General features: G+C 41.1%; 1 protein-coding gene across 2 annotated transcripts in view; it reads left to right on the top strand.

Annotated features, from left to right (window-relative positions):
* Positions 1-21172, top strand: part of p2rx4a (purinergic receptor P2X, ligand-gated ion channel, 4a) — a 37975-nt gene continuing 16803 nt past the window's right edge. The window contains exons 1-4 of one of the 2 annotated variants that reach the window (XM_055655764.1): positions 1-379; positions 6902-7049; positions 10944-11015; positions 16040-16112. In XM_055655764.1, the coding sequence (XP_055511739.1) occupies positions 360-379; positions 6902-7049; positions 10944-11015; positions 16040-16112 (313 nt within the window). In that variant the 5' untranslated portion in view covers positions 1-359. Of the gene's footprint in view, positions 573-6901; positions 7050-10943; positions 11016-16039; positions 16113-21172 lie in introns of both variants that reach the window. The other variant, XM_055655762.1, reaches the window with a different exon arrangement.

Genomic DNA, 21172 nt, shown 5'->3' with positions numbered 1-21172 from the left:
CTGTGATGGAAGGCAAAAGTCTTAAAGTCCTTGTCTCTTCCCTCCACCTTCGGTGTAAACCAGCATCTGCAGTTCCTTCCTACTCAACATACAAACCGGCACGTCTTTGGAATGTGGGAGGAAACCTAAGGCAGGCGTATGAGAACTCCGTACAGACAACACCCGTAGTCAGGATCGAACCCGGGTCTGTGGCGCTGTGAGGTAGCAACTCTACCGCTGCATCACAGTGCCGCCCCTTGAGGTATGATTCTGGAAGGTTTAAAACGGCCGATCAAAATTCATAGTCCTCAAGATGTATAATTCATTGGAGCGGATGTTGATAATTCGATGAGGAACAGAATAGTGGAGTCACATGATGAATGGGACCGTACAGTGGGAGGTAATCACATCCGCAACGTTTAAACGATTCAGATCCTTCTTTTAACCAGAGACGGAAGAATGGAAAGTTTCTGTGGTTCAGTGTGGGATTCAGTTTGGGATTATGATACTCCCAGGATTTTGATCATCAAAAACAAAACAGTCGGAGTCGTGAACAGGTTTATTCAATGCATAATCATCGCATATATTATCGGGTGAGCTCTAGTTAAAATACGTTATTACTTTTCGGACGCATACTGTTAGAATTGTGTGGAACTGTGAACATAACGTGTTGCACAATTATTTTCAGTTACGAAATCCCGAAGGAAAAGACCTTCGACATTAACCAACATTTCATGCAAATCGCCACGGTGTATTTCTATGAAATTTTCATTAAGTAGTTTTGAAAAAAAAATGCTGATGTTAATTGCCAATGGCTTTCGAGATGTTTGCGAGTTAGTCCTATACAGTAATTATAGTACGGATATGTATAAGTTTATCAGCACGTGTGCTGTAAGCATACTGTGTTATTGCATCGGAACTCTACATTTTTGAGCCATCTCTGAGAAGGAATGAATTTATATTTCAGAGACAGGTTGGTTCGTAACTTGGATAGGATCTTACACCTAATGACAGTGGAGGAGCACAATTCTTACGTGGCGGTGGGGTACGAGTGTGTGCAGTGAAGGCGGCGATAATTTTTTTTCAATTTGTCCGAACCCGCTGAGTTACTCCAATATTTTGTATCTTTTTGTAAAGCAGCATCTTCCGTTCCTTGTTTCTACACTTTATTCGATTTTTTATTTCCAAAGTACCCACTTAAATTATAATCATGTACATTTTGTGTAATAGACCTTTTTTTACCATAGGTTTCTTGTATCCGGTTATTAGTGCTGGAGTAACTCAGCGGGTCAGGCAGCATTTCTGCAGAAAAGGAATAGGCGACGTTTCGGGTAGAGACCCTTCATCAGACTAAGAGTCTGTGCTGCGTGTTGGCCCGTTTACCCTCCCATGCTGCAATAATCAACGGGAACTGAGATTTATTGTGCAACCTTAAGAAAAAAACAAGTTCTGTTAATGTTTCCAGGAATGAGAGAGGGGGAGAAACGATGGAGCACAATGGGCGGTGGGGAGAGGGATAGTATGCAGAACAGTCAGTACATTTGTGTCTGGGTGGGTGCAGTGCGACGGGGTCAGCATCTGTTAAATAATGGGGGGGGGGGGGGGGGGGGGGGGGGGGATGGTACTGATAGACTGTTCACTAAGGGTTTTTGGAGCAATCCACAAAGCAATGAGAGGCACCATTGGCATAATGCCACTGTACAGCTGGATTGGGTTGACTGTTGGGGCCATGGCTCATCGATTTCTTCTAAGATTTGGGAATGAAATAGCAGAATCTGGTTCATTAGTGCAGTGTGCTCTGTGGTGGCAGCTGATTCTCAACAGGATCCATTGAGCACTACATTTTTGCAGGTAAATGTGGCTTTAGATTTGAATTTTGAAACAGTAATCCATGCCTTCATCACGTCTCGGCTGGATTACTGTAACGCACTTTATTTTGGAGTTAGCCAATCTTCCCTTGCACGTCTCCAGTTGGTTCAGAATGCTGCTGCTCGCCTTTTAACTGGAACACGTAAAAGGGAGCACATAACGCCTATTCTGGCCTCCCTCCACTGTCTGCCTGTGTACTTTAGAGTTCATTTTAATATTCTTTTATTTGTTTTTAAATCTTTAAATGGTCTCGCCCCGCCTTACCTCTTTGAGCTGCTTCATCCCTACGCTCCTGCTCGGTGTCTCAGGTCAGCTGATCTGCTGCTCCTGGAGGTACCGAGGTCTAAGCGGAAGCTCAGAGGGGATAGAGCAGTGGTTCCCAACCTTTTTTTGGCCATGCCCCACCTAATCACCTCTAAAATCCTGATGCCCCCCCCCATATGGTGATATATAATTCTTATCATTTAAAAAGTGAACTCCGTTTCAGCTGAAGAAGCTTAAAACGCCAATACCTTGGTTTAAACAAGCTTCAAAAAATAACTACACAATAAAGACCTTTTTTACCCAAAAAAAAGTTATTTACTCAAAATAACATCTGAAACATAAACTACATATGTTTACCTGATGGAAAATCCAAAAAAATAAAAATCGAAAATTTGGACCCAGACCTCCTCAGTCGCGCTCAATTGCCCCCCTTAAAAATCAAATTGCCCCCCTGTGGGGCGTATGCCCCACGTTGGGAACCACTGGGATAGAGCCTTCTCTGTTGCTGCTCCGACATTATGGAACACTCTACCTTTGCACATTAGACAGGCCCCTTCACTGTCCATTTTCAAAACTAGTCTTAAAACCCTTTTCTATTCCTTGGCTTTCGACCCTGCATGAGACTTTGCTCCTGTTTTAGTGTTTCTATTGTTTTTTATTGTTTTTACTGTCTTTTAATGTTTTTATTGTTTTGTTTTATGTTTATGATTAGTCATGTACAGCACTTTGTTGCAACAGTGGTTGTTTTTAAAGTGCTTTATAAATAAAGTTGAGTTGAGTTCAGTTCAGTTTAACAATTATGAAGTAAGTAAGTAAATTTTATTTATATAGCACATTTAAATCAACTCGCGTTGAAACCAAAGTGCTTTACATAAAATAAATAATTACGTTTCCGTACATCCATAGAAAAATTAAAAATAAGAAAAAATGACACAACACGTTATAGAATTCAACATGAACGTCCCCCCACAACAGAATCAAAATTTTCCACTGTGGGGAAAGACATCAAAAAGTTAAATCCTCTTCCTATGTGAATCACCCGAGGTCGGGGTCTATTTGTGGCCTCCGCAGCCAGTCCGATTTTTCAGGCCCTCTTGCCGGAAAGCTGGAACTCCGGCGTCGGGTGAACACTCCTTAGCGTCTTGGAAAATGATGGAGCGGCCGCTCCCTCCCCGGAGACTGCGGTATCCGCAGTCGACAGGCCGCGCTGGTTGGAGCTCCGACTCTGGCGATCTCGGCGAGAGATCCCAGGCTCCGCGGTGTTTTAAATCCAGCCGCCGCCCACGGCTGGACGCTCCGCAGACCGCAGCTCCTCGATGTAGAGTCGGTGGTCACAGCCCTCCGGAGCTTACCACACGGTGACCCGGTAAGGCATCGTCCGCTCCGTGATGGTGTCCCAGCGCTGTGCCGCCGCCGAAGCTGTAGTCCTGGCTGGTCCCGACAGGAAACGCCGCTCCAGTCCAATGGTAGGCCGCGAGGAAGGGGTGAAGAAGCAGCTCGGAGGGAAGCATCCTCTCCGACCTGGTAGGGGACTAAGAAATAAAGTTCCCCCCTTCCCCTCCCCCACCCCCTACATAAAAGACCTCCAGTTAACATTTTGTTTTTTAACAGGACAAAAAATAAAAATAAAAAAGGGTGAAAGGGCAGACTGCAGGGAGAGCTGCCATACACAATGGCGTTCCACTCCTGCAGTCCGCCAAGGCAGGAGTTTATGTATTTTAAAGAAACACATTTGCCTACTAACCTTTACAAATATTGAGCCAAAGTTGTGTAGCATGGAAATGGGCCCTTCGACCCAACTTGTCCATGGTGACCCAAACTAGTCCAGTTTTCCTGCAATTGACCCCATATACCTCGAAACCTTTCCCATCTATTCCAAATGCCTTTTAAAGAATGTAATAACATAGCTTAAAAGGTTTAAGGTTGTAATTCCTCTAAACCTTTCCTTTTCTTGTATCTGTCTAAGTGTTTACCTCTACCACTTCCTCTCGCAGTTTATTCTACATACTCACATTCTACATACTATGTGGAAAACGATGCCCTTGAATCCCCTTTAAATCTTTCCCATCTCAGCATAAATCTATGCCGGTTAGTTTTAGGCTTCCTTATCCTGGGGAAAAAGATAGTGAACATTCACCTTAACCATGCCAATTTAGTCCAATATCGAAACTAAAAGTGATTCAACTTCCTTAACTTCAGGATGGTTTGTGACCATAGACAATAATTCATGCTGCAGTGCTGCTTTTATTTTTGAATTTTTTTGCTGTGCAGTTACTTTTAAGTTAACAAAGCAAACTAAATGGCTATCAGATAACATTAATTGTTGGCTGCATGTCCAATGACTCCAGGGTGTAACCCAAACATAGACTTGCAATATGCATACAATGAACCTGTTTAGCCATGCAAAATCGGTATAGGCCATTGATTGAAGAACCCAATGTCCTGCTCGAGCCATTCTCACTGATTCTCACGTGGCATTCTTGCACGAACCATTGTCATGTGGCAGGGGATGTCAAAATTAGTGGCGTTGTATTGCAGAACCCACTATCATGAGGGCCCCATCCACTATGTGGTAATAAGATGATCGGGTGATAAAGAATTGAACTGAAGAAAAAGAAAGGCGCAACTCTTCTCTATTTGGGACGTACATGAAGAACAATCGAATGCAGTAACCTCCATTCCAATTCCCATTTGGGAACCATTCCTTAACTATTACGCTTTTGGGGCAGAACGTAGCGCAGCGGTAGAATTGCTGCCTTTCAACGCCAGATACCCGGGTTCGATCTTGACCACGGGTGCTGTCTATACGGAGTTTGTACGTTCTACCCATGACCTGTGAGTTTTCTCCGAGTACTCCGATTTCCTCCCACAGTCCAAAGACTGTACAGGTTTGTAGGTTAATTGGCTTGAGTAAAATTGTAAAATGTCCCTAGATGCACAGTTGGAATTAGGAGTTAGGAATTAGGAATTAGGAGAATTAGCCACAGCATTCTCCTTGTATCTCAGTAGATGCAAGACAAAATTCAAATAACCTGCTAACCAATTATTCAAAGACCGTGATGGCTCAGGATCTGGATCACTAGGCTCTTATTCCTCCATTTCTGTTACCAAACTAGGACCACTGCGTGTTGAAAGATGTGCAGAGATCTCACATTGATTCCCACATTCCCTTTAACACATCGGAGCCTCTCTTTCCACTTGCCTTTTAATAAACTATGACCCTAGATCCTGCACACACTTTGATCACATCAAGGCTGTGGTTCCAGGGCTGGCCGTAGGAGGTGCGGAGCCCAATTGGGAACAATTTTGGTGAGCCCCAGGTTCCCAGCCAGGGTCTGTAGAATCATAGAAATATAAATAAAGTCTATTATAGACTTTATCTCTCTATGGTAGAATGGAAAGTAATCAAAATGTGCGCTTAAAAAGTGCATGCGACAATGGACTAAACAGATCAAAGCTACATTTTAATATAAAATTGAATACATATAAGTCTACAAGTAACAAACAAAATGTGTAGATCACCTCTGGAAAGTACATAGTTACAATACCACTTGTTTTAGTGACTGAAATGAAAAAAAAAAAGTAATTTAATTAACCAGATCCTGAAAAACCAATAACCATTAGCAAAAAACCAGTCCAGGCATTAAATTTTGAGCTTCAGCCCCATCCTACCCTTTGGGCTTCTACCTCATCCTAACTTAGTTGTGTGTGTGTGTGGGAGGGAAGGAGAGAAGGGAGGGAGGAAGGAGAGAAGAGAAGGAGGAAGGAGAGAAGAGAGGGAGGAAGGAGAGAAGAGAGGGAGGGAAGTAGAGAAAGGAGGGAGGGAAGGAGAGAAGGGAGGGAGAGGGCCGGCGGCAGGAGCGGGTGCCGGGGTCTGGGCGGACGGGTGTGAGCTGAGGCCGAGGTTTGTAAACGTTGCTCCAACCCCCGGCCCAGCCCTCCCTGTATTGTTCATTGCGTCTCCCTGGGGAGAGAGAAGGGTGGAGCCGGGGCTGTGTGCGTGAAGCACGGCGACTGGAGGGGCGGGAGCGCTGCCCCGGGACCGTGATGGAACGACCCACCTCCCCCTTCTCCATTCCGCCTCGCACCCTCCCCCCCGTCTCCCCCTTTTTTCCCCCTCCACCCCTCTCTGCCCCCTCTACCCGAGCCGAGAGTAGATTACTCTAGCGCGGGACCCCCGTTAGGCGCGGGGCCCAATTGGGAGCAATTGGTCCAATCGGCTTAAGGCCGGCCCTGTGTGGTTCCCACACTCCATTAAAATTTAAGGGCATAAAGTGTTGGAGTAACTCAGCAGATTGGCCAGCATCTCTGGAGGACATGGACGTTTTGGGTTGGGTCCTTTCTTCAGATTGATGAGCCTGAAAAAAGGTCCTGAACCGAAATGTCCATGTTCTCCGGAGATGCTGCCCGACCTGCTGAGTTACTCCAGCACTTTATGTTCTGCGGTGTAAACCACCATCTGCAGTTCCTGGTTTCTCCATGAAAACATACCTGGTTCACGAGAATTTATTATATTATCTATAAATTCATAAATAAAACTGATTTAAATGTGCTTTTAAATATTAATTTGAATTTAATAGACCAAAAAATCTGTCAATTCAGCACTAAAGTCTCAACAGTGTTGGTTTAAAAGTGTTTTACTGTGGACATGGCTCATTGGCCTTCGAATGTTTTGCAATGCATATGTACATAGCTTAGCATTTCTCTTGGTATTATTAAGCAAATATTATTCTGAGAATATTATCACATAATGACCAGACCAGTTCCATTTGTTGTTGTTATATTCCAGATGGGTGCTTGTATGGGAGAAAGGCTACCAAGAATTTGACTCTCCCACTGCCTCAGTCACCTCCAAAGTGAAAGGTATTGCCTTTACAAATTCCAGTCTGCTTGAAGAACACCTATGGGATCCAGCTGATTATGTTATTCCTCCACAGGTATAGTTTTCAAATGGCTGGGGGGAGGGGGGAGGAATACATTGGGGAGGGGCAAGCAAGCTTTTGAACCTGGATATTAACACACAATTTCAATTAATTTCTACAGTTTGAGCTTCAAATAGTCCTTTCCAATTATATAATTTCTGATTAGTTGGACACTTGTGAAATAGATTAACTGTCATGATCTTAGATATCCAGATAACAAGAAATACAGCAATTTCTGCATTAACTTTAAACACATTTATGGAGGAAAATGCTGATTAAAGAGGGGCAATTGGGGTGAGCCATTTAACACAGGTCTCCCCCATTAGCTAACTGAACCAAACCTATTTGAAAACTGTCAGTGTGTTCCTGTTCCATAAACCCAGTATGGCTCTGAGGTTGAAATCTTCTCTACTCCTTTTAATGTATCCTCTAAAGTAATTTTGTCAGATATCTTTATTTGATGCTTTTTATTGAAGTTTTTACCTATTTTTAAAAAGCTGCCATTTGATGTAAATATCTTCAATTGTTAGGTGAAGCAAGAAGAAATAAATGTGTATTTTGCTGTACAGCCAAAGAACCCACCTTAAACATAATGCTAATTTAGACAAACAAAACCATAGTTCATAGCTAAGAATCGGTCCGTATCATACAGGGCGGCATGGTGGCACAGCGGTAGAGCTACTCCCTACAGCACTAGACACCCAGATTGTGTAACTATCTCTTACACATGTAAGCAATGCATGCTGTATTTCTACAATATTTGGCCATTCAGGCTGCAAAATGCAGAGGGAATGCTCCAAATTTATAAGCAAATTGCAATGGGGTTATTGCCATAATTATAATAGTCAACATCTGGATTATGTACGTAAGCAGTTGAATGCAAAGATGCAGAAGATGCTGTTGGCAACTTGATAGGAATAATTGTTGCAACTTTCCTGATATCAGAGGAAATAATGTCAACTATTTATACTGGCTGTTTTTCTAAAAGGCCAAGAAACATTATCTTTAAATTGTGTAAGATATTACTGTTTTTAACACATACGTAACCATATTAACGGCTTGGAACCTCTCAAGCCCCAGATAACTAATATTACATATGTTGACGTATAAATTCCTTGGATAATGATTTTAAAATTCCATGTTGTTTTTCAAGTTGATGTTGCACTTTAGTTTGTTCTCCGCAAATGATTAAAAACAGTTTCAAAAAGGTGGCACAATTGCGGAGCTATTAGAGCCACTGACCAACGGGTTCCATCCAGGACTAAGTGGGGTCCAGGTGAAGATCGAATGTTCTCCCTGTGAGTGCGAGGGTTTCCTCCGGGTGTTCTGGTTTCCTCCCACATCCCAAAGATGTGCAGGTCGGTAGGTTAATTGGACACTGTAAATTTCCCCTAAATTGTGTAGCGAGTTATAGAATCCGTGGGGAGCTGATGAGGTGATAATCTGTGGGGAGAATAAATACATGGAATTAATATAAGGATAAATGTAAGTGGGTGGCTAAAGTTTGTTGTGGACTTGATGGAGCTAAAGGTCCTGTTTCACTGCTGTATATCTCTACTGTAAAAGTGCAGCTTTTTATTTCCTGGCTTTCCAGTTGTGGTTTATTCAATATGATTGGTGCTCCTCCAACTTAAAGGCAAAACTGTTGCCGTTACTCTAAATGTTTATGGCCATTGATGATGATAAAGGGGATATTTATTTCATTGAGACAATTAATATATTATTTATTATCTTTCCAGTCAGCTTTGTGGAACAGATGTTTTTAACAAACTGCACATCAGAAAATTCAGACAGTTTGTGCTGTGTCCAAAAAAAAGTGTTTTTCATGAAGTATTTGATTTCTCTTTGCCAGCATGTGTTGTATTGTTATTTCAATTTGTTGGCAATGATAAAGGATGCGGGGGATGTGAATAACCTGTGGGGGGGTATGAATAACCAGGAGGGGAGAGGGCGGGGGGTGTGAATAACCTGGGAGGGGGTGGGGAATGTGGTACTCAGCAGCTTGAGAGCCCATTGTGATTATCACTGGAAGCTCCTGGAAAAAAGGCTGTCTGTGAGAAGCTGCGGTTACCATTGGCAACGCTCCATTGTGATGTCACTGTGGCACTCAGCAGCTTGAGAGCCCATTGTGATTGGTCCACTGAGTGGCATTGTGACATCATCAGTGGAAAGTCCTGGAAAAAACCTGTGTGTGAGAACTTATTTTTGCCTTTTTTTTAAACTTGAATCGTCAATAACGTGAAATATTGGATGAAATCTTAAGTGAACCTAATTACTGCGTGGAGGGGAAAAATGTGAGTCAGAGTATGAAAACATTTAAGCGCTACCGGATAGCGTTTTGACGAAGGTAGAAAAAAAAACACCGACACAGACACAGACACACACACAAACACACTCAAGATAAGACTTTTAATAGTGGATAGAAAGATAAATAAATGGCTTGGATATAACTGCAGATGACATCATGACTGCTGGGGTTGTGGATTGTGAGGAAGGCTGTCTAAGTATACAGCGTGTTGTAGATCAGCTGCAGAAGTAGGTGGAGAAATGGCAAATGGAATTTTATCAAAGCGAGTGTGGGAAGTTGCTTTGGGAGGTGAAATGTAAGGGGAGAAGATACAATTGATGGCAAGATCCTTAACAGCATTGATGTACAGAAGGATCTTAGGGTCCAAGTCCATAACCTCCTGAAAGCAGCATTTACAAGAAGATAGAGTGGTACTGGAATGCTCGCCTTCAATGGTTGGGGCATTGAGTACGAGTAAAAAATACATGATTTACAGGACTTTGGTTAGGCAGCAGCTTTAGTCACCCCATTACAGGAAGAATGTGGATGCTTTGGAAGGAGTACAGAAGAGGTTTACCAGAATAATGCCTGGATTAGGGGGTATTTGCTACAGAGATAGTTTGGACAGACTTAGATTGTTTTCTCTGGAATGCCAGAAGTTGCAGAAGTCCCGATAGAAATGTATAAAATTATGGGAGGCATAGATAGGGTAGACAGTTAGAACATTATTCCGAGGATATAAATGTCAAGGGCATAGATTTAAGGTGAGAAGGTAAACGTTTATAGGAGATGTGCAGTGCTAACGGACTGGTAGTGGAGGCAGAACAATAGTGCCATTGAAGAGACTTTTCGATAGACACATGGATAACGAGGGAATGGGGGGGGGATATGGATTATGTTCAGGCAGGTAACTAGTAGAACTTTTTTTTCAGTTATAAAACCTGACTAATTTTCCATTGCATTTATTTAATGGAATAAAAATTGAACATTCTCTAAAAAGTCTCTGAGCTCAATCTGATTTGACTGTAAACAGAAACACATATTCATGTTGCAGTGAGAGTATATTTCAATACCCATTGAATCACTAACGTTGAACTTGTAGGAAGTAATATTGAAAGTTCAGTTTCACTATTTCCCCCTCGTTTCTGCACTGGTCACGCCCTAAAGCGTTGGGAAATTAAAGCATTTTTTGTTGTAGTTATTTGTATCTTCAGTCTGTTGTAATAAAATGTTAATGAAACAAAAAACAACTTTTATTTTAAAACATCCAAATATACAACATGGGATGCATCGCAGTTCCAGTGACTCGGGTGCAATCCAGACTTCTGTGTATGCACTTTCCACATTTTACCTGTAACTGCATGGGTTTCCAGTGGCTGCACCAGTATCCTCCCTCATGGGGACAATGAGTTGTTAATTACCCTCAGTGTGTGGATGAGTGGTCGAGTCTTGGGGAAGGTGATGGGGATGTGGAAGGAATAAAATGTAATGTAGAATTAGTCCAACTGCATCTCAATTGTTGGCACAGACTCGATGGGCTAAAGGTCTTTTGTCGTTTACATACATAATTACGTCATTTACAAACATAATTACAGTTAATCAACCATTTTTTCTCTTAACAGGAAGAATCTGCATTTTTTGTTATGACCAATGCCATTGTTACCAGGAATCAGGTGCAAGGCTTGTGTCCTGAGGTAAGAATCCAACAGCTACACCGGATGCTGAATGATTATCTTTTTATTTAAACATACTGTAGATTTGCATCAATCAGCATTTGGAATTCAAATAGATTGTAACCCATTATCACAGTGTAAGGTTTGACTACCAAGTTGCCAACATTAAATTAATTAATCTTTGTAGTCCCTCAATCATTTAGTTTAGTTTCATCAACAGAAAGTAATAAGTATACATTAGGCGCATTCATTCTTAAGTACAGGAGGATAGGACTATTGCAATCTATGATTGTGCCTATGTATAGTAAGATAGTAAAAAGTATAGTAAAAAGGAATTTGATTGTATCAAGGCACAATAAAGTACCATTAACAATAAATATACAAGTTTTCAAAAGACCATTTGAAGTTAGGAATTTAATATTTGATTTAGAGCTTTCATTTTGTGCACATATGGCAAATTTTAATCTCTAGCCTCCTGGTTTGTCATTCTTCTCTTCAATGATATACACCTCATGTCTTCACACACCTTTACTCCAATTAACAAAAATTCATAAATCTAATTTTACAAATTTCATTTGACAGATGAGGCAATAATTTGCCAACACTATTGAATCTCTCTATCATTTAAGACAATTCAGTTACAGTAGCTTGCATAGTGAGTTAATTCCCTTATTTTAACCTTTAAAACCCTCACATAATTCTAAGGACTCTATGCCATATTCTTTCCAAAGCCAAGATACATATCCTGTGGTGTTGTGCCATTCTAACGAAGGTTCCGTTCAGTTGAAGCCCCATTTATTGTTGAATTTTAATCCTATTCAGATAATCCCAATGTTTCATTAATCGTTTAGGTTGTAGTTTGAGCCTGTGCATTAGCTTTTAATTGTTACTTGACCCATTGGGTCCCTTCCCCTTGCGGGGGGGGGGGAGGAGGGGCGAGGATGGGGGAGAGAGGAGGAGGGAGAGAGGGGATGGGGAGAGAGGTGGCCTGACTATCTGGAAACCAAGAGCGGGTAGCAGCGGGAGAGAGGGGGGTGGGGGAGGGGCGTGACTTCATTTTCTGTGACTTCATTTTCTTCAAAAACAAGCTGGAAAGCTCGTGAAAACAGGTGACCGCCGGAGACCTCCGGTGACCTCCGGTGACCTCGGGATCTGCAGAACTTGCTGGTCCTTTCTGCGCCTTTTGAAGAACGGGGGGTGGGGGGGGTGGTAACATAACTTGTGGTAAACAGTGCGCCTGCGTGTTGATAGCAGCTGCTTTAATCCAGAGCCGGGGGGGGGGGCAGGGGACTGGGGCATGTGTCAGGTGGGCCATGAGCAAAGGCATTGTGACATCATCAGCTGGCCAGCAGTTAGATTTGAAAAAAAAGTCAGATTGATGAACAATTTTAGTAAAAAACTTGGGAAATAATTAACCAAATTTACAGAGAAGTGGATTTTTGAAATCATAAGGTAAATCTCTACCGGAATATGTAAAATGTTTGGAGTCAGGTTTTCGACGTGATGTGAATCAAAGGCGAAAACACGCACGCACGCACGCACGCACGCACGCACACACACGTTTTAACAAGTACTAGACTAAGGGGGACCCATTACAGATGATGCGATTTTTGAAATCATGAGGTAAATCTCTACCGGAATGTGTAAATCTCTCACCGTTTCGGCGTCACGTTTTCGAGGAGATGCGAATCAAAGGCGAAATCACACACACACCTACACACACACACACACACACACACAGAGTTTTAATGTGACATCATTATACATGGAACAATTTTTTCATCTCTATCTCCTCACTACTTACCATTAAGAAAATATCTCAATTTTGTCTTTCTTGGATCTAAAGTAGACTTCTCCAAATTGAATGCCACCTGTCATAGTTTTATCCTCTCATCTAGTCCATGTCCCTTTGTAACTTTCTGTTCCCATCGACACTACTTCCTATGGCTCCTATCTTGTGCCTTTGCAAATTAATTTAAAATATCCTATTTATTTATTTACCGGATTCGACCTTTTTGTCCTGGGTCTCCTCCATGGCCAAAGTGAGGACCACCGTAAATTGGAGGAGCAACACCTCATATTTCGCTTGGGCAGTTTAAACACCCTAGCGGTATGAACATTGACCTCTAATTTCAGGTAGTCCCTGCTTTCTCCTCCCCTTCTCAGCTCTCCCTCAGGCCACTGGCTCCGCATCTTCCTTTTTTCTTCCCCCCCCCCCCCACCCTCACATCAGTCTGAAGAAGGGTGTCGACCCGAAACGTTGGCTATTCCTTCGCTCCATAGATGCTGCCTCACCCGCTGTGTTTCTCCAGCATTTTTGTCTACCTTCGATTTTCCAGCATCTGCAGTTCCTTCTTAAACTATTTATTTGTCTAGTCCTTTCAGGTGTACGGGGAAACTCAGACTGATTCCTGGAGAAAACCATTTGTTACATCCCACCTACACTCTGTCTCCTATTTCCCAACTATACCACCAGATTTCCCCAATTTGTTGCAGTCCCTTTTGCTGATGTGGAACTTTACCTCATGGAAGTATACATAGTCTAAACAAAAAGCCAATCTTGGCATGCACCAATGGTTTATGAATCTCGTATGTGCTCAGAAGCTAATATTATAATGTATTAGTTTACCAATTTTAGACTTTTCCCCAAGGTGATCAGCTCTTTTCATAATGTGGTCATGCAACACTGATCTCATCGGTGCTCTGCGGGTTGTCAGTATTGCTGTGCTGCCATCGTTTTATCTACATACTCAGAGGCTCTATGAGCACTGGTCTATTTGTCTTGGCAGACATTGACAAACAAAGAAACAATGCTTTGAATATTTGACAAACATTCACACCCAATAACATCCCTATCCCTCTTTGTATAATAATTTACATTGTATAATAATATACAGTAGCAATCTTTCAACACTATAATTTATGTTTGCCGTAAGAAACATGAAAATGAATTATTGCATGCTCTCAGCTGATCTAGCATTCAATAGATTAAGGTTGATCACTTCCTTACGTTTTCAATTTATCTCTAAGTTTAAAAAAAAAATTAATTTTGACAACATGCAACAAATGAGCACTCAAAGCTCTCTGGGATAGTCCCAAATATCCATTTCAACTGGGAGCTTCTATACCATGTGAACATCAGCAATTTACTGTAATATGATCCTGCCATCACCTCTTCAAATGTAGTCCGTGGTCACTAAATGCTGGCCTCACTGTAACATCCATATCCTACACAGGTTTACAAAAGAGAATCAATCTAAGCTCTGATGCGATTTAGTTGTGACTCTCTGGCCAGATGAAAAACAATTCTTGCCAACAACCCTGTCAAACCATCTTAATATTTTACTTATAACAACAGTAAATGTTGGAAACGCTCTGCAGGTTCGGCAATATTTAAATTCTTTGGAACGAGAAACCGAGTCGTTTCAGAATCCTCCATGTATGCAGTTTAGTTCCAAATACAGAAATGTCTTGATATTTTACGGCCACTTTAAACATATTAGATTGCTATGTAAATTGATTTTAACATATTAGATTTGGTTACTTAAATGTATTTACTCAAGAAAATAAATTTGAATAAATTAGTATTTTTCAGGCTGAATGTCAGTTGTCCCTCAATTATTTACAGTTTATTAATGAACATGATAAAGAGGCAGAAGGGAGTAAGGTATCCAGGGTTGTCAATGATACAAGTACAAATGAGAGGGCGTATTATGATTAGGATATTAAGATTCTACAAAGGCAGCAACTCTACCGTTGTGCCATGCCGCCCACAGCTCCTATTTTTTAAAGATTGGGGAATTTAAGTTTTGGGCAAAAAGGCACAGAAGAGAAGATGAGGGTTTGAACAGAACTGTCATGATCATATTGAATGGTGAGCTAGGCTTGTGGGGGTGAATCTCCTGCTCACACTTTCCTATGTTTAAATCAATATTGGGCCATATCTCATTTGTGTTCTTTTCACTTATCCCAGTCTTACACTGAGGGCCGATCTCTATGGCTGTCCCACAGCCATGTCCACCAGTGAGATCTGGGAGAGCAGCCCCAACCTAAGTCGTGACCCCACCCTTAAAATCTATCTTTCAGGCTTTGACAGAAGGCAAAGACTGTGATGGAGTTTTTTTTCCTTCAGGGTATCAAGTATTTTTTACAGTTTTTAAATCTCAAACACTAAGATACTTTGAATACATCAAAACGGAATAATTTAAAAATCTATTAAACATTTGTTATGAAATTATATCTTTAATCAAGGACATGTCGGAAATAATTCAACACATTTAACAGTTAAATAACTAAAAGCAAATTACTTTCTCCTCTTCTTTACTTCTCGTGAATTCACAACTCTGGAATTCCTTTCAAAATCCATCTGCTCTCTGATCCCAAGTTAGGTCGGACTGAATTAGAGTCCCTCACAATTCAAGACTGGATTCCCTCAGTGAAATTCACATGGAATTGTGCATGGTTCAAGTGTGCATCCAAGTACGTCTCTACCTGCACACTTGTTGCTGAATGCTGGAAGCAATGAGCACTGGCAACTCCAACTAAGGAAGATTCTTCCCATTCTTCCCATTCTTCCCATTGACCTGTGGAATTTCGGTAAATCTTGGATATTTACCATCATAGGTGAATGTTGTGGCTGAACATGCTGAATGCTTTCAATAAGTTTTGCTTTTGCTTTAGATTTTTATATATGCAGTTTTTTGGTGTCAAAGTAATAACAGCAAACTGTCAATATTGCATAGAATTTCTGCTGGGTCTGAGTTGTGAACTTGTGCTTTGGTAAACCGAATTTAAAAAAAACAAGACTCTTATGTAAATATCTGTGTATAAATTCAGTTTTATATTTACAATATTCACAATACTGTATATGTTAAAACATCATTTTGATCCTAATCTGCAGATTGAACCCAACAGTGTAATTGCAATTTCTTAAATATGCTCTGAATCGATATGTAAATGCTGTAAAAGTATATGCTCTGTCAGAATACCATTTATTACATTAATTAAAAAAATATTGACAACTTTCCTACATTTTAATCTTCCAGTTACCAAGTCAATCATCTAGATGCAAATCAGACAGTGATTGTACAGCTGGATATCATGATTCACAGAGCAATGGTATGTTACTGAAGGAGTAATGAAGAGTGAAATGTTGGTCAAAATGCAGGTACATAAGATACCTGAAAGGTACTTAAAAATAAAAAAGTAATTAGGAGGATGAAGGGGAAACACAAAGTGGCACAGGTGGGCAGAATAAGGACAATCCCAAATAATTTTCAACTTTGGAAATAAAAATCATATCTGGTTCACTTATCTTCCTCCTGGAGGGATACCTAATTGTAGGAACAGCACCTCGTATTCCACTTGGGTATGAGCTCACGGTATGAACATTGGATTCCCCAATTTTTGGGAAACAAGCTTGGTAGGAAAGCAAATGCAAAGTTGGCATTAATTTCAAGAGGACCAGAATATAAAAGCAAGGATATAACGCTGAGGGTTTATAAGGCACATTTGGAATATTGTGAGCAATATTGGTCCCCAATCTGAGAAAAGGCTGCGCTGGTATTAGAGGTCCAGCGGAGATTTATGAGAATGATCCTGGGGATGATTGGGTTAAAGTATGAGGAGTGTTTGATGGCTCTGGGCTTGTACTTACTGGAGTTTAGAAGGATGAAGGGGAGGATCTCATTGAAACCTATCAAATTATGATAGGCCTAGATAGTGGCTGTGGAGAATGTGTTTTCAGTCATGGGAGAGTCTAAGACCAGAGGTCACAGCCTCAAAATATTAGGACACATGTTTAGAATGGAGATGAGGAGGAATGTCTTTAGTCAGAGGGTGGTAAATCTGTGGAATTCTTTGCCACAGACTGCTGTGGAAGTCAAGTCTTTGGAATTTTTAAAGTGGAAATTGAGTGTCAAAAGTTACAGAGAGGAGGCAGGAGAATGGGGTTGAAAGGAAAAGATAGAGCAGCCATGATCGAATGATGGAACAAACCTGATGGCCCAAATGGCCTAATTCTGCTCCTATGCCTGATGATCTTATAAGTTATTGATTCCTTTTTCCATCGATCTCAAGTAGAGCATGTGAAAGATTACCACTCACTGGATGAAAAATAATTCTTCTGACTCTTCTGTGGCTCACTCCTTATTTTGAAATTAAGATCCTAGTTTGAGGGGACCCACTGAAGGTGGGGGTGGGGTGGGGACCGAATTGTAGCTGCTTCTACCATCTCAAGCCCTGTTTCAAATCATTGTCTTTCATTGTAATTTCTCCTAAGTGCAAAGGCTCTATGTTTGATCTCTTATCTTAAGACAAGCCCAATACAACAGGAACTGATATAATGAACCTTCTTAACACTCCCTTTATCACAGGTATATTTTTAATAGAAAAAATAGACCAGATCTGAACATAATATTCCAGATGCACTCACAAGAGCCCATATAATGTGAGCAAGACATTTCTACTTTTATACTCCAATGCTCTTGCAATTAAGGTCAATGGTGCAATTGATACAAAGTCTTTCAACGTTGCTTTTTAGTGATGGTTCACAGTGGTACAACATACCAGCACCTCTAAAAAATTGCATATCATTATTTTGTTTTTCGGCCATGTGGCACATATGTTTATTAATCGTGCAGACTGGCATATTTTTGTTGACAAATAAAGCAATTCCTTTCAATGATTTATGAATGAATCCTAGGTCCCTTTCTACACCTTCAATCGCTTGCCATTAAAAAAAAACACTTCTTCAACAAATGAATGAAGAATGCAATTGAATGCAATTGAAGAGAATGTGATTTTCTTCAACAAATCACAGTAAAGTCTACCTGTCATGGTTTTGCACATTTGGTTAACCTGAAAATCTTCTAGGAGAAGCTTCTGAATTCTTCTCTACATTGTCAACAGAAAACCTGGATGTACTGTAGTTTAGTTTAGTTAAGAGGTACAGTGCAGAAACAGGACCTTTGGCCCACCGGGTCCGTGCCAACCAGCGATCCGCGCATATTAACACTATCCTACACCCACTAGAGACAATTTACATTTATACCAAGCCAATTAACCTACAAACCTGTACTTCTTTGGAGTATGGGAGCAAACCGAAGATTTCGGAGAAAACCCACGCAGGTCACGGGGGTAGAACGTACAAACTCTGTACAGACAGCACCCGTAGGTCGGGATCGAACCCGGGTCTTCTTGCGCTTCATTTGCTTCAAGGCAGCAACTGTACCGCTGCACCACTGTGCCGCCCTGTGCTGTACTTGAGTTCCTTATCCAAACCATTGGTATAGATCGTGAACAGCTGGGTCCCAAGAGCCAATGTCTGCAACACCCACAAGTCACTGCCTCCCAATCCAAAAATGACCAATTCTCTGTCTACAAACATATCCCAATTCATGTTAGCATATTATCCCCGGTATTGGGGATAGTATACTGACATGAATTGGGATATGTTCATCTCAGTATAATTTTTGTTGTCTATGGTAGCTTCGTACCATGAAACAACTTGTTTTATGAATAAAGTCCTGTCTAGATGTTAATTGTTAGATCATATTATTTTTCTTTATTCAGGTTTAGTAGTGTATTTGTATATGCCCAGTCCAATTTGGTAAAATTATATTGTTGATGTTGATTGTTGTCATAGATAGTTTTGGATTTCACTTGGTAAAAATTAATGTCTGGACAGATGAAATTCACGTTAAAAAAAATCACAAGATCTATACAGCAGCTTTCTTCAATGCTAAGCAGTGAACAATGTTGCTTCCCTGCTAACCACAGATTCAGAATATGTTTAAGGAAGAAGTTTATGGGAACATCAGTCTAACAGGATGATTGAAAAATTAAAAAAAAAAACCCGTCCATTTGTTTTTCCAGTCAAAAGTTTATTTCATTAAAGATCATGAAAATTTAATGTCAATCTCTCATCACATTTTGTAATTTAAATCACAAGGGCTCTTTGCTTAATATGTGGGGATCCCTGGTTGATTTAACACAAGATCAAAATTTCTAACCAGGAAATTAATTGCAAATCCCATTTTCATTGCTTGACAATATAGGAATAGAGTGATAGTGATACAGTGTGGAAACAGGCCCTTCGGCCCAACTCCAGCCAACATGTCCCAGCTACACTAGTCCCACCTGCTAACATTTGGTCCATATCCCTCCATACCTGTCCTATCCATGTACCTCTCTGTTTCTTAACTGTTGGGATAGTCCCTGCCTAAACTACCTCCTCTGGCAGCTTGTTCCGTACACCCACCACCCTTTGTATGAAAAACATATCCCTCAGATTCCTATTAAATCTTTTCCCCTTCACCCTAAATCTATGTCCTCTGGTTCTCAATCCACCTACACTTGGCAAGAGACTCTGTGCATCTACCCGATCTATTCTTCTCATGATTTTATACACCCCAATAAGATCACCCTTCTTCCTCTCTCAGCCTCCTCAACCTCTCCCTATAGCTCAGATGCCTTGTCACATGTGATAAAGTATTCCATTCCTTACGGAGTAAACAATTCAAACTAAAATTAGACTTTTTTTGCAGCATTACCTTTCAGTAGAGTTGCTGCCTTGCAACACCCGGGTTAAATCCCGACATTCAATCGGGTAATGTTTGTGCCGTGTTTGTACGTTTTCTCCATGACCACGTGGTTTTTCCCCGGTGCTCTGGTTTCCCCCCACAAGCCAAAGATGTGGTTTGTAGGTTAATTGGCTTCGGTAAAGCTATAAATTGTCCCTCGTGTGTAGGATAACGCTAGTGCATGGGGTTTGCTGGTCAAGTTTTTCAGAATGTTTTCATTTTACCTAACATTACAAAATTTCATCATCAAAACATAAGGTTCATTCTTATGGCTGAGATTTGGAAATAACTGAGTTGGAATAACTGAAGATTTAAAATCAAATGGGATGTACAAAGTTAATTAAATGTGCCTTTTTAATATTGTATTTTCATTACTTACCAAAAACATAGTGCCCTCCATAATGTTTGCGACAAAGACCCATCATTTATTTATTTGCCTCTGTATTCCACAATTTGAGATTTGAAATAGAAAAAATCACAATGTGCACTTTAACCACATGTGATTTATCTTCTAATACAAAGCTCAAATTATGGAGTACAGAGGCAAATAAATAAATGATGGGTCTTTGTCCAAAACGTTATGGAGGGCACTGTATAAAGCGTCAAATTAGGCTGGTTGCAGCCAGTGGTTCTGATGGAGGCCATTCTGCTTCAATCTGGCCCTTACCCCTTCAGCTGATCTTTTGTGTATAACCCGGACTTGTGCCTGTGCACTGAAGGCCTGGAATGAGCTGAAAATAATAATAATAATAATAATGCATTTTAATTGCTGGCGCCTTTCTGCACATCCAAGGACACCTTACAGGACAGAAAATCACAATGCATTTATCAATATTAAAATCAAGTTGATTAAAAACAAAAAACAAAACAAAAAAAAATACACAAAACATTTTAAGTCATTAAAATCAGGGTGAACATGGTGGAAGTTATGTCGGGTATGCTAATCTAAACAGGTGTGTTTTGAGTTGTGATTTGAATTGATCGATAGTGTCCAGGTGACGGATGGGAGGTGGGAGAGTGTTCCAGAGACGTGGGGCAGAGCAGCTGAAGGCTCTGGCACCCATGGTGCTGAGTCTAAATGTGGGGACAGTTAAAATTGCAGCTGAGGAGGAACGAAGTGACCGGGAAGGAGTGTATGGTAGCAGCAGGTCAGAGAGGTATTGGGGAGCAAGGTGGTGTAGGGCTTTGAAGGTCAGCAGTAAAATCTTGTAGTTAATCCGGTGGTGCACAGGGAACCAGTGGAGCTGAGTGAGGATGGGTGTGATGTGGTCCAATGATCTGGTGCGGGTGATGATCCGGGCTGCAGAGTTCTGAAGGCATTGGAGGTGATGAAGAAGTTTATTGGAGGTGCAAGTGAGGAGGGCGTTGCAGTAATCGATGCGGGATTTGACCAGAGCGTGGATGAGGACTTTTGTATTGTCTTTGGAGAGGGAGGGGCGGAGTCTGGAGATGTTGCGGGGATGAAAGTATGCAGAGCGTGTGATATTGCTGATGTGGGGGCCAAAGGAAAGTGTACTGTCCAGAATGACGCCTAGACTTTTGACATGGAGGAGGTGGGTATGGGTGAACCATCAACTGAAATAGTGAACGGGTGGG

Source organism: Leucoraja erinacea, chromosome 25, assembly GCF_028641065.1.
Source record: "Leucoraja erinacea ecotype New England chromosome 25, Leri_hhj_1, whole genome shotgun sequence".
Classification (NCBI taxonomy): domain Eukaryota; kingdom Metazoa; phylum Chordata; class Chondrichthyes; order Rajiformes; family Rajidae; genus Leucoraja; species Leucoraja erinaceus.
The sequence above is the reverse complement of the archived record's forward strand: the minus strand, read 5'-3'. Positions and strand labels throughout refer to the sequence as shown.